Below are 13,527 nucleotides of genomic sequence, written 5' to 3'. Positions count from 1 at the left end.
TCTTAGTTTAAAATACTCATTTTGTGTAAGATACTTTTATGTAATTTTAAGTATCTTACAGAATACCAGAGGCACTCTACAATGAAGAATTGCTTTCTAATCTGGTCCATATTAGATTAAATTTCATTTATTTGTTAACAAACATTTGAATGAAAGCTGGCTTGTTCTAGGATTGTTGTAGGTGCTGGGGGTATAGGAGTGAGCCTAACATAAATCCCAGCTTCGTGAAATTTATAGTCTAGAGGGGGAAAGCTAGATAATAAAATACATAAGTAAAATCCGTAGTACACTGGGTGGTACTAAATGCTAAGGAAAAAGTAAGTAAAGTGCATAGACAGAGTGGAGTTAGAGAAAGTTGCAGTTTTAGCTTGATTATCAGGAAGGACTTTACTCAAATGTCACCTTCTCAATGAATACTTGGAAGGGAGAGTGTGCCATTCAGCTATCCAGGGGAAGAGCAGTCCAGAGGGAACAGAAGAGCAAAGGCTCTGAGTGAGAAGTATAATGTGTTTGAGGGACAACAGGGAGGCTAGTTGGACAGTAGCGGAGAGGAGAGTTATAGGAGAGAAGTAATATCTGGGGGACCAGATATTAGAGTGCCTGGTGGACTGTTGTAAGGATTTTACCTTTTTTTTTCTGAGTGAGATAGGAACTGTTGAGAGTTCTGTTGAGAGTGGAGGGGTAAGAAGATCTAAGATCTGGCTTCTGTATTGAGAGTAGTCTGAAGGTGAAGGGTGGAGGGTTGGCAGAAACATATTGGGGAGCTAGTCCAATAATCCAGGCAAGAGATGATGGTTGGTCTAGGATGGTAGCGGGAATATAAAGAAAAAATGCTAAGATTCAAGAAATATTTGAAGGTGGAGCCTCTAAGATTTTATGTACATATCAATAGCTATCTACCATCAAACACTGCTGTGTTCCTGACAAGCTATAATTGAATTAGGATTTTTCTAATTCAATTCAAATAAAGTAAATTTGTTGGATATAACATACAATGATGAGTATGCAGTCCTCTCTCTCGCTGATGGGAATGTCTATTTTTAAATGTTGTACTTTCATTTTAAAGTACAATGAACTTTTTTTTAAACATAAATCATGTTATGTGCAATGTCCATTAAGTGAGTCACAGATGGTGAAAATTTGGGAAACCATAATTTGTTTTGTTGTTTTCTTTTGCAGTCTTCATTACCCTTTCTCCATATCCCTTAATGAATAAGAGTAGTGTCCTTAATTTAGCCTAAAGTTTGGCAAATGAAAAGGGATAATATTGCTCTTATTTGTATTTTTTATGACATTATTAAAAAGTTGAGCTTCTTGTGTTCATATAATTTGCCAAATGTGAATTTTAAAGAACCCAGTATACTCTTAATTACAGGTGGTGGTAATTTTCACATACCATGTATAATATGATATGAAAATATTTAAATTATTTAAATTTAAAATATGTGGGGAGTGGATTCTTTTTTTTATTATGAAATAACCCACAGAAAAGTACATAAAGCATATATGATTCTTTAACAAGTAATTGTGAAATAAACGCTTGTGTAACCGGTCAGTAGGTCATGAACTAGAACATTGCTTGTATTCCAGAAGTCCCCAATGTACTAATCGTTGGTCATGAAATCTCTCTCTGCCTTCCTCCGTGAGTAACCACCATCCTAACTTCTGAGAATCTTTTCCTTTTCTTCACAGTTTTACCATTATGTAAGCATTCTTAAACAGTATAGTTTTTCATGTTTTTGAACTTTATGTGAATGGAATCATTGTATATATTTTTGCGTGTCCACGTGCTTGTCATGTTTCTGCGTTTTACTCATTTTTTCTTATAGCTCTAATTTGTTCGTTGGCATTACTGTATAGAATTCCACTGAATTAACTATGATGTAATAAAAAATAAATATTTGGTCTTTGTGTCTGGTTCCTGTCATGCAACTCCTAAAGCCCTTGGAATTTCTAGAGTTTCTTTTGTATGCTAATGAAATTAATAGTGTCAGAGGTCCCTAGATAGTTTCAGGATGGGGCTGGTCGCCAGAAATACTGAGGCATGTTTAGAGGATTGGAACTTTCAGTTTCACCCCCCTGACCTTTGGAGATGAGAGAGGAACTGGAAATTGTGAGCTAATGACCACTTCCAGGTTAGTTCTTACTCGGGGCTATTGTGGGCAGTGTTATTTGAAGGTGCTTATGATTATCTTTCTTTTTAATTTGTAGAAGTTACTTATCTAGGATTTGAATCCTTTGGTTATTGTTAAAGATGTCTTCCTTTCTGTGGCTTGTTTTTAATCCTCTTTGGTGTCTTTTGATAAATTAAAGTTGTGGATTATACTCTAATTTATTTTTCTCTTATGGTTAGTGCTTTCTGTCTTGTTTAAGAAATTTTTCCCTTCTCTGATTCTAGTGTTTCCTTTCACAGTTAGACATTTGGTTTGCCTTGAATTGATTTTTGCTTAAGGAGTGAAGTAGGAATCTATTTCATATTCCCTTCATTTGTTCTAGCTTTATTAATTGAAAAGACAGTTCTTTCCCTGTGCTCTGATATGCCACTTGTCTTCAATAGGAGTCTGTGTGTGTGTGTGTGTGTTTGTTTTTGACCTCTTAGCCTGTTCTTTATTAGATTTACCTCTTCTTGCATAAATACCATATTATCTTAAATAAAATTAGTTTTATAATAAGTGTTTGTTGGGTAGAGCACATCTTCCCACCTTGTTCTTTTCCAAGAGGGTTTTGGCTATTTTGGCCCTTTTGGTTACTGAATAAATTTTAGAATCACCTTGTCAAATTTTATTTTAAAAGCTGGGATTTTGATTGGGATTTGATCAAGCCTATAGATCAATTTTTTTTTTTTTTTTTTTTTTTTTTAGATTTTATCTATTTATTTGACAGAGCGAGAGAGCACAAGCAGGGGGAGCAGTAGAGAGGGAGAAGCAGGCTTGCTGCCCAATAGGGATCCCCATGCGGGGCTTGATCCCAGAGGACCTGAACCGAAGGCAGATGCTTAACCATCTGAGCCACCCAGGCACCCCAAGCCTATAGATCTATTTTGATTGGGATTTCATCAAGCCTGTAGATCTATTTCAGGAGAAGTGGCATCTTCATAAAATTAACTTTTCAAGTTTGTAAACATGGAAAAGTATCCTTTACATTCAGATATTCCTAGAATTTGTCAGTAAAGTTTTCTAATTTCCCCCACAACTTGTTACATGTATTGCTAGTTAGTGGGTTTTGTGTGTGTTACTGTAAATATTATCGTTTTAAAAACTGCCTTTTCTAACCATTTGTTGTGGGTATATAGAAATACAATTGATTTTAGTATATTAGTGTCATTTCCAATAATCTTTCTAAAATCTAGCATTGCTATTATCTACATATTCTTTGGAATTTTTACCTTATCTGCAAATAATATTTTGTTTCTTTCTATTTGATCCTAAATTTTCCTTTTCTTTTCTGTGCTGCCTAGGAGCCTATAAAGTGTTGAATAGAGGTGGTTGTGGGCACCCTGGTTTTTGTTCATGATCAAAGGGGGAAGCTTTCAAGGTTTTATCATTAGGTATGATTTTTGTTGCTACTCATGGTCAAATAAGGAACTTCCTTTCTGTTTGTAGTTGCTTAAGAATATCTATTGAGATGAACATATGCTTTTTCTATTTTAATTCTTTATTGATGTGGTAAATTGCATTTTGTATTTACAGCTAAGTTTGGTTTGCTATTTTGTTTAGGACTTTTTATATTTTGTATTTCAGAGTAAGATTGGTTCGTAATTTTCTCATCCTTGCCTGGTTTTGTTATCAGTTATAGCAGTCTCATAAAAAGTTGGGGAGCATACCTTCTTGTCTGTTCTCTGGAAGAGTTTGTGAAAGGTTATTGTTTCTTCCTTATATAAAGCAGTGAAGCCATCTGACCCTGCAGTTTTCTTGAAAATATTTTTGACTGCTAATTCAGTTTCTTTAGTGGTTATAAGATTATTCAACTTCAGTCATTTTTAGTAAGTCACTGTCTTCTAGGAATTGGTGTACATTTTAAAATTTATTTCCTTAAACTTGTTAATATCCTAATTATCTTTCTATTGCCTGCTACATCTGTTGGATGTCCCTTTTTTATTCTTGATATTATTTATTCCTGTCTTATTTTTTCTTGATCAGCATCACCAGATATCTTACTGGTATTTTCAAAAGGACCAAATTTCGGCTTTTTAAGTCTTCTCTGTTGTATGTTTCCTGTGCCATTAGTTTCTCTCTAGTCTTTATTCCCTTTGTTCTGCTTTTATTTTGCTGTAATTTTTTTGATTTCATGAGATGGTTGCTTATTTCATCTTTCAACCTTTCCACTTTTCTAGCATCATTTAAAACTGTAAATTTTCACTTATCTACTTACTGTTCTATGTATCCAACAAGTTTTGGTATGATGAGTATTTTTTCTCTTTGTGTGTGTGTTATCTATCTGGTATACAATTAGGTTTAGTATAACTTTTTTTTTTTTAATTCATTTGAGGGAAAGAGCATGCGTGGGGGTGGGCAGAGGCAGAAGCAGACCCCCGCTAAGCAGGGAGCCCAATGCCTCCATGCTATGATTTGGGCTCCATCCTAGGAACCAGGGATCATGACCTGAGCCAGCTGAAGGCAGACGCTTAACCTAATGAGCCACGCAGGCGGCCCAAGTTTATTTTTTTTTATTGATATTTTTAATGGTTAATTTTTTTAAATTTATTTAAGTAATCTCTACACCCAGTCTGTTTCTCCGTTTCAGGACCATGAGATGAAGAGCTACATGCTCTTCTGACTTAGCCAGCCAGGAACCCCTAATGGTTAAGTTATTTTTATTTTGCTTTTCAGCATCTAGTATACACCCAATAATAAACATTTATTGAAGAAATGAATAAATTATGTGGTGCTTGTTTACCAAAAAGAAGTTTTTTTAAAAAACAGATACGTATTTGAATACACTCTCCTGGCTTTGAATCATATTCAACTAAGAATTCCACAGGTTATTTTGGCTTTATGATTTTTTTTTTCCTGCACTTAGATAGTTAATCTTTTTCTAATTTTGTAATCCTGTTTGGTTGATTGTAAACACATTTATCTATGATTGCTAACAGTTTGCTAATTGTAGGACAATTAGAAATTGTATACTTTAAAAATACAAAATTTATCAAGAATGGTGAGACAAACCTTAGTTAAAAGGCTATATGTAATCTAGGGGACTTAAACAAAATTTTTCTTCCCCTGAAAAATTAACTAATAGACATTGGAGGTATTTTATTGACTTGAGGGAAGGGATGACTTCCCTTTGGGAAGATAAGTTTTTCCTTATCATCCAGAAATTAATGATGCTTGTTCACCATGCTTTTTGTTCCTTTCCTTATAAATTCTAATCGTAACTTGTCCACTAGCTACCTTTGGCTTTTGAAGCACTTGAAATATGGCGAGTCTAAGTTGAAATGTGTAACTGTAAAATATATACCGTGTTTTGAAGACTTAATACAGAAAAAGAAGGTAAAATGTCCCATCTGTATTTTGATATTATTGATTACCTATTGAAGTTAGAGTATTTTGAATATATTAGATTACATAAAGTATATCATTAATAATTTCATCTATTTCTTCCCATTAATGTAGTTGTAAAAATTTTTAAATTCAGTATGGCTTGCATTCCATTCCTATTGAATAGTGCTAACCTAATGTCACTTCAACAAACACCTGGACATTCTTCCATTTTATCTTTTTGACAAAGTTGCATAGTGCCTAATATGAAAGTACTTGGTTACTTTTGTCAGAGTAATTTTTTCCCTACGTGAATCATAGAGAGAGGAGAATGTTATTTTGTCTACTAGAGTTTTTCCTTTTAGAACAGATGAAGCTCCTCTCCTACTTTTATTTTATTTAAGAATTTTATTTTTTTAAGTAATCTCTACACCCACCATGGGGCTCAAAGTCACAAAACCCTGAGATCAAGAGTCGCACGCTCCACTGACTAAGCCAGCCAGGCACCCCCTCCTCTCCTATTTTTAGTTTTCTGTTGCCATCTCTCTCCTAGTTTCCAAGATAGTTTTTTTCTGCCACCACTTGTTTATTCTAAATTCAGCCACGTGATTTTTCAGTTTTAGTTGACTTATTAATAAGTAAGCTCTTTTAGTCTGTTTTGTTTGTTGCAGAATTTGAGCTTCTCTTTGATAAAAAAAGAATAGCGTCTTAACTTCCCTAGTCATTGAGGCATTCATTCAACAACTACAGTAGAGTAGAAGAGGAGGATGAATAAAATAAGAATTCTTGCCCTCGATGGAATGGTAAATTTGCAAGTCTTGTGGTGGTAATAAACTAATAAATTGGCACATGTTATAACTAAATAGCATTAATTGCTCTATGATAGAATTAAAACAATAAAATTTATTAATGCAAAACGAGGTAACCTTGAGGAAGAAAGTTGGTATTTATGAAGGATAAGGTATGTTTAGACACTTATTCCAGATAACTGTTAACATAAAAATATAGTGAATTAGCAGTGCCTGTATTTGAGTTCTCTCACCACTTGTTAGCTACTGTGAACTTGGGCAGATTATATAATTTGTATGAAGTGTTTTCATTTGTATACTAGAGATAATAGCAGCTACTTAATATAATTTATGATTAAATTAGTTAATACATTGCTTTAAGCAGTGTTTGGCATTTGGTGTCTACATATCTCTAGCATACAATGTATATAGGTGTATGCTTATAGATGTATGTATGATAGAGATATGTAGTTACTACAGTTTAATATTTTCCACGGTTACTGTAGTGTTAATAATTTAATTTTTAATGGTGGCATAGTATTCAGTTCCATAGGGGTGCCATTATTTAATTTTCTTTGAGATTCATTTTCATTTTAGATGAGAAATATTTGCATTGTTGAACTCAAATCATTATTTCTCTATTTTTTTTATCTTGAATTTTAATATCAGAAAGTATTTAGATGGGTAGCAGGACTGGCTTTTTTTTTTTCCCCCTGAGATTTAAATTTAAATTGTAAATGAATGTCTACCACAGAAGAAGCCAAGAGCTTTTAAATTAATTCTTTTGGGTCTGCAAATGGTATCCCAAAGTTTGAATAGTTTAATTGCCCTCTTTTGAAGAATTTAAAGTAGCTACAGCATTGTAATCATCACTGGGTTACTCTATGTTGGGAAATTTTGGCAGATGGCATACAGTCGTCATTCAGAAACCGGTTATATTGTCTTTTCCAGCTAGAATTAGGAGAACATTAGCATTGAAGTTTGCATTTTGAATTAGCATGTGCAAAATTGTTTCCTGTTAAATGTTTGTCATCAAATGTTTTATTTTAAAAAATTAATGGAGCATGTCAGTGTAGCAGCCTCAGAAAAATAGCTGAAGCACTAGGTTACTTTTGGACAACTTTTTAGGTCCTTTATTACCATTAGAGTATACATGCATGATTATCTTTTGGAAAGCTAAAATACGGTATTTCAACTGTTAACAGAGAGCTCACTCTTACTACCTTTGAGCTGAATTTACTTTAGCATATACTGCTTTGGGTTAATACTGGGGATGGAGCAAGCATATGAATTGATGACGTGAAAAAATGCCACATTCACTGTTAAAATATTTTTCAAACTATTTTATACCTTGTCAGTAAATAAGAGGTAACAGTAACTTGAAATATTCAGAGTAAGTGTGTTCTCTATTGAATAAACTGTATCTCAAACTCACTTAAAAAATCCAGATTCCCTAGGGATGCCTGGGTGGCTCAGTCGGTTAAGTGGCTGGCTGCCTTTGGCTCATGTCATGGTCCCTGGGTCCTGGGATAGAGTCCCACATTGGGCTCCTTGCTGAGCGGGGAGCCTCCTTCTCCCTCTGCCTGCCCTGCCTGCCACTCCCCCTGTTTGTGCATGCGCTCTCTCTCTCTCTCTCTGACAAATAAATAAAATCTTAAAAAAAATCCAGCTTCCCTCTTTCAGAACAATGTCGTATCATTACCAAGTATAGTAGCCAGGAAAATGGTTAAATAAATTGGCAGTATGCTTATGGAAGATGAATTGCAGTTCAGTACCTTCTTCCCTTTGCAAAATGTTGTTTTGTTCTAATCCATCTGATTTTGTGAAAAATAGACCATGTTGTGGTGTTCAGTAACAGGCAGTTAAGCTTAATTTCTCCCATCATATATTCCAGTCATGTGCTATCTGAAATCTCTTCTTCCAAGCAGTCTGATAGCTCTTATTCCCTTCTTTAAAACACATTCATTAAATTAAGCTCCATATTTATTAAGGTGGTTGCTTCGAAACGTAGGGAGGAAAGAAACAGTAGGTTTCTGCACTTAAGCTTATTCTAGTCTATTGGGTAGACATACAGATTACAGATACTGTGTTAAGAGGTTTTTAGGGGTGCCTGGGTGGCTCAGCCATTAAGTGTCTGCCTTTGGCTCAGATCATGATCCCAGGGTTCTGGGATCGAGCCCCACATTGGGCTCCCTGCTTCTCCCTGTCACATTCCCCTTGCTTGTGTTTCCTCACTTGCTGTCTCTCTGTCAAATAAATAAAATCTTAAAAAAAAAAAAGTGGTTTTTAGTTATTATGGGAGAAAGTAATTTTAAACCAGCTTAAGCAAAGAGGAATTTATTGGCATACGTAAATGAAAAGACTGGCCTTGGACATGGGTTGGATCCAGACACTTAATGTAATATCCAGAATCTATTTCATTTTATTTATCATAGCTCCACTCTCTCTGGCTTGAATCCGTTCTCGGGCAGCATCTCCTTCAGTGAGTGGTGGCAAAGATGCCACAGCAATGCCAGGCTTATATCCCATAAGTTTAACAGCTTTAATGATAGGCTTCCTTTCCAAATAGTTTCAGAAGTTTTGGGATTAACTCTAATTGCCCAGACTTGGATCCCCTGGTGTGGTTGGGGGGTGGGAGGGTAGGGAGTAAGGATGTTCCAGCCCTATTTAAACTAGATGGAACAAAAGGGAGGTGACGAGGTTCCAAAAAGGAAGTTACATATTCTACCAGAAGAAGGGATACTGATGGGGGAAAAACAGCATAAAGTCTATGAAAAATAAAAGTTTTATTTGAGCTAAAAGATAGTTTCTAATAGGAGCTGCTTAAGAAAAGCTTCAGACAGGTGGTTGTATTTGAATTGGGCCCTGAAGGACAATTATAATTTTTCCAAGACAGAATGAGTAAAGAAAGGACTTTCTAAGTCACTCATTTGAGAAGTTTGGCAGTGAAAGAATATTAAAATGGAAGCTACTGGAGTCTAAAGAGGAATGTTAAGATTTTTTTTCCACCTCAGTATGTAGAAAATTTGAGCATTTTTATGGCAGAGGAGCGAAGCGAGTAAGAAAATAATGCAGAGGAGGCAATCACTGATAAAGAAGTAAGGGAATTCAGTGGGATTAAGGATATAAGTAGAAGGGGGCAGATTTAGGAAGGAAAAGGGAAGTGTTCATTCTCTGAGGACACTTGAAGGTGGTGGTGGTAGCTGTGGAAGTTAAAACAGAAATTTGCTGTTAAATTGGTTAGTGGCTTCAGTTTTGCTTTCTAAAAGTAAGAAGAAAAGGTTGATCACTTATCTATTGCTATGTAACAAACCATTTCAAAATGATTTCCTGGGTTAGCAATTTGGCTTGAACTCAGGCTAGGTGGTTTCTTCTGATCTTGCCTTGGTTGACTAATGTGGATGTGGTCATTTGGACTGTGGATGAATGGTCTGAGGTGGTGGCTTCACTCATATTTGGCGGTTGGTGATGACTCTCGGCTGGACCTTTTTCTACTAGTGAGCTCTCATCCTCTACAAGCATTCACATGGCAGTGGCTGCACTCAGAAAAGGAAGAACTGAAGCAGTCAGGCTCTTCTGAACTTAGAACTCCCATAGTGTCACTTCTTTCATATTGTATTGGGCAAAGCAAGTCACGGAGCCAGCTCAGATCAAGTAGAGAAATAGACCCCACCCCACCCCTCTTTATGGGAGGAGACGCAAAGTACCTTTATAAAGGGGAAGTGTGTACTGGAATGAGAGGAATTTGTGCCTCCTCTTCCTCATCCAATATTTTGTGAAAATTTTCAGTCATGCACGCAAGTTGAAAGGATTTCAAAGTGAATACCCATATGCTTATCAACTAGATTGTTCTGTTAATATTTTCCTGTACTTGCTTTATCACATGTTTATCCATCTATCCCTCTATCAGATACTTAACTTATATTATTTTTGATGAATTTCAGAGTAAATAATAGACATCAGTACTTTAAGTAGTTTGTATATATTTAGTAAAAGTCAATATTTGTTTACAGTTTTTTCTTGAGATGAAATGTTTACATACAAGGAAGTATACAAATTTAAGAGTACTTTGTGCCTAGTTTTGCAGTCTACCACAGAAGGGAAAAATTTGGAAAAGCTTTTCAGTGAAATGCCTCAGAAGTTCAACTATAGTTGTATAAAAGAATTGCAAAGGATATCTTCCTTGAATATCTCTGTGTCCTCATCACTAATAACTTTTTCATTTAGTATTACCTCAACACTTAGGATTTTCATTTGTGTTACATTAATGTGAATTCACTTTGAGTGTTTCCCTACCTCCTGTCATTAAACTTTTATTTTGTATATACTACAGACAAGCACTGTGCTAGAAAAAAGATGTAAGGAGGAGCTCCACTGATTTCTGGGTGTTCAAACTAGGTGAATCTCAAATTAATTTAGATTAATAATAGATGTGATTTATTTAATGCTTATGCTCAAGGCCAATGATAAGCACTTTTTAGTTGCATTGTTTCATTTAATCCTTATAGTTTAGGAGATACTTTGTCATTTCATTTTATTTATTTTTTTTTTAAAGGATTTTATTTGTTTATTGGACAGAGAGAGACACAGCGAGAGAGGGAACACCAGCAGCATAAGTGGGAGAGGGAGCAGCAGGCTTCCCACTGAGCAGGGAGCCCGATGCGGGGCTCCATCCCAGGATCCTGGGATCATGACCTGAGCCGAAGGCAGACGCTTAATGACAGAGCCACCCAGGCACCCCTACTTTTTCATTTTAAAAGTTAGGAAACTAAGACATGTGGAAAAGTGTTTACTTACCCAAACTCTTACAACCTCATAAATCAAGGTGATGTGACTCCAGAACCCAAAATTAACCCCTGAATCATATTGATTAGAAGCAAGAAATGTGCCTTCTGTTACATAGTAGCTAACTAACCCTTTAATTGGTCATCTTGCTTCATAGGGTAATTTCGATCTGAATTGTGTTTATCTTAAATAGAAGACCACAAATTTTTATGAACTGATCGATGAGAAAGTTTAATAAACTATTTCTTCTAGTTTATGAATAAATATTTTAGCAATTTAAAAAGAAGTTTTAGTATTATAACTATTTTCTTAAACTCTGTGCCCAATGTGGGGCTCAAACTCAAACCCCTGAGATCAAGAGTCACATGCTTCACCAACTGAGCCAGCAAGGTCCCCCAGTATTATAACCAATGATTTAACTACAGGTAACCTAACAGAAGTGTGGTCAAAACTGTGACAAATTCAGCCGTAATTTTACCTTTGAATGGAGTAGCGCAGCTTCTTGTAGCTTTAACACTCTTATTTTTCTAATCTATGTTACGTTATACATTAATAATTGTAGAATGTTATAAGCCATTAATAAGTTTTTCATATGGTGTTTTGATAATAGTTCCTTGATTTCGTTGATTAGGTATTGAATACTTTTATTGCTAATTGGCTTATGAGTAATTTAACAGGAAAAGATTGAACCCATTTTGACTTGCTGTTTGCTTAACAGTAAACCCTGTTCAAACTCTGAAAATGTGACTAGCATTTAAGCCATTTTGTGCCAAGAGGCCTGCCAAAAGTGCCGTTGGTTAACAGTAGCCATTGTGATACCTGAAATGAAAGGTTCTTGAGTTCATTTACAGTCCTAGCTTTCCTGTTAGGTCAGGGAATGAAGTAAAGTCATGTATGTCTAAACATATCCCTTAACCCAGCAGTGTATAAGATATTTTTAAAATGTTCCTTTCACCCAGATTTCCCAGAACTGTTCATTTTATTATATTTGATTTGGTCGTTTATTTGTAAGTGGCTTTAAATCCTAAACTATATGAGGTAGGTTACAAACAATAAATTTGTGTTTAAAAAGTCTAATTGAGTTTTATGTTTATTTTTATGTATAGGTCTTGCTATTTTGGAAGCTACAAGAAAAAATAGATTAGGGAAGGTTTGGTCTTTTAAGTGGACATGGCTCAGATATCTAGCAATAATGGATTTAAGCAATGTTCATCACATCTGGAAGCAACAAGAACAAAAGAAGTGGACAAAGAAGAAGCATTACAGATGGAAGCAGAGGCTTTAGCAAAACTGCAAAAGGACAGACGAGTGACTGATAACCAGAGAGGCTTTGAGTTGTCAAGCAACACCAGACAAAAAGCACAAGTTTATAACAAACAAGATTATGATCTTATGGTGTTTCCTGAATCTGATAGCCAAAAAAGAGCAGTAGATATTGATGTAGAAAAGCTCACCCAAGCTGAACTTGAGAAACTATTGCTGGATGACAGTTTCGAGACTAGGAAAACACCTGTCTTGCCAGTTACTCCTGTTCTGAGCCCTTCATTTTCAACACAGGTCTATCTTAGACCTACTATTCAGAGAGGACAGTGGCCACCTGGATTATCTGGGCCTTCCACTTACACTTTACCTTCTATTTATCAGTCAACTTATAGCAGTAAACAGACTGCATTCCAAAATGGCTTCAATCCAAGAATGCCTACTTTTCCATCAACAGAACCTATATATTTAACTTTTCCAGGACAGTCTCCATATTTTTCATACCCTTTGACACCTGCCACGCCCTTTCATCCACAAGGAAGCTTACCTGTCTATCGTCCAGTAGTCAGTCCTGACATGGCAAAGCTGTTTGACAAAATAGCTAGTACATCAGAATTTTTAAAAAATGGAAAAGCAAGGACTGATTTGGAGATCACAAATTCAAAAGCAACAGTCAACAATCTACAGGTATCTCCTAAGTCTGAAGATATAAGTAAATTCGACTGGTTAGACTTGGACCCCCTAAGTAAACCTAAGGTGGACAGTGTGGAGGTATTAGACCATGAAGAAGAGAAAAATATTCCAGGTTTACTAGCAGAGGATCCTTGGGATGCTGTTCTTCTTGAAGAGCGATCACCAGCAAGTTGCCACCTTGAAAGAAAGGTGAATGGAAAATCTCCTTCTGGGGCAACGGTAACAAGAAGCCAGTCTTTAAATATTCGAACAACTCAGTTTACAAAAGTCCAGGGCCAAATATCTCAGGTATAGTCTTTTCTTACCAACTTCTCAAACTTAGTAGTATAACACAGAATTCATGTTTAAGTATATAATCTATTAGGAAAAACTATTTTTCATTTTGAATCTTGTTTTCTTTATTCTTAAATGTGCTGTGAATCTTAGATTGTGTGGGAAAGGATTAAATGTGTTTAGGTCAATTGAGCAATTAGTTGCTGTTAATATTTTTTATAGAATTACAAATTTAAAAAGCCTCTACAAGG

General features: G+C 35.5%; 1 protein-coding gene across 4 annotated transcripts in view; it reads left to right on the top strand.

Moving 5' to 3' along the window:
- Positions 1-13,527, top strand: part of PIK3C2A (phosphatidylinositol-4-phosphate 3-kinase catalytic subunit type 2 alpha) — a 97,407-nt gene that overhangs the window by 11,596 nt on the left and 72,284 nt on the right. For all 4 annotated transcript variants that reach the window (XM_034645836.1, XM_002925145.4, XM_034645835.1 and 1 more), the window contains exon 2: positions 12,157-13,291. In XM_034645836.1, coding sequence (XP_034501727.1) covers positions 12,221-13,291 — 1,071 coding nt within the window. In that variant the 5' untranslated portion in view covers positions 12,157-12,220. The remainder of the gene's footprint in view (positions 1-12,156; positions 13,292-13,527) is intronic.

This window comes from Ailuropoda melanoleuca, chromosome 16 (genome assembly GCF_002007445.2).
Source record: "Ailuropoda melanoleuca isolate Jingjing chromosome 16, ASM200744v2, whole genome shotgun sequence".
Taxonomy (NCBI): Eukaryota; Metazoa; Chordata; class Mammalia; order Carnivora; family Ursidae; genus Ailuropoda; species Ailuropoda melanoleuca.
This window is presented reverse-complemented; position numbering and strand designations above follow the sequence as displayed.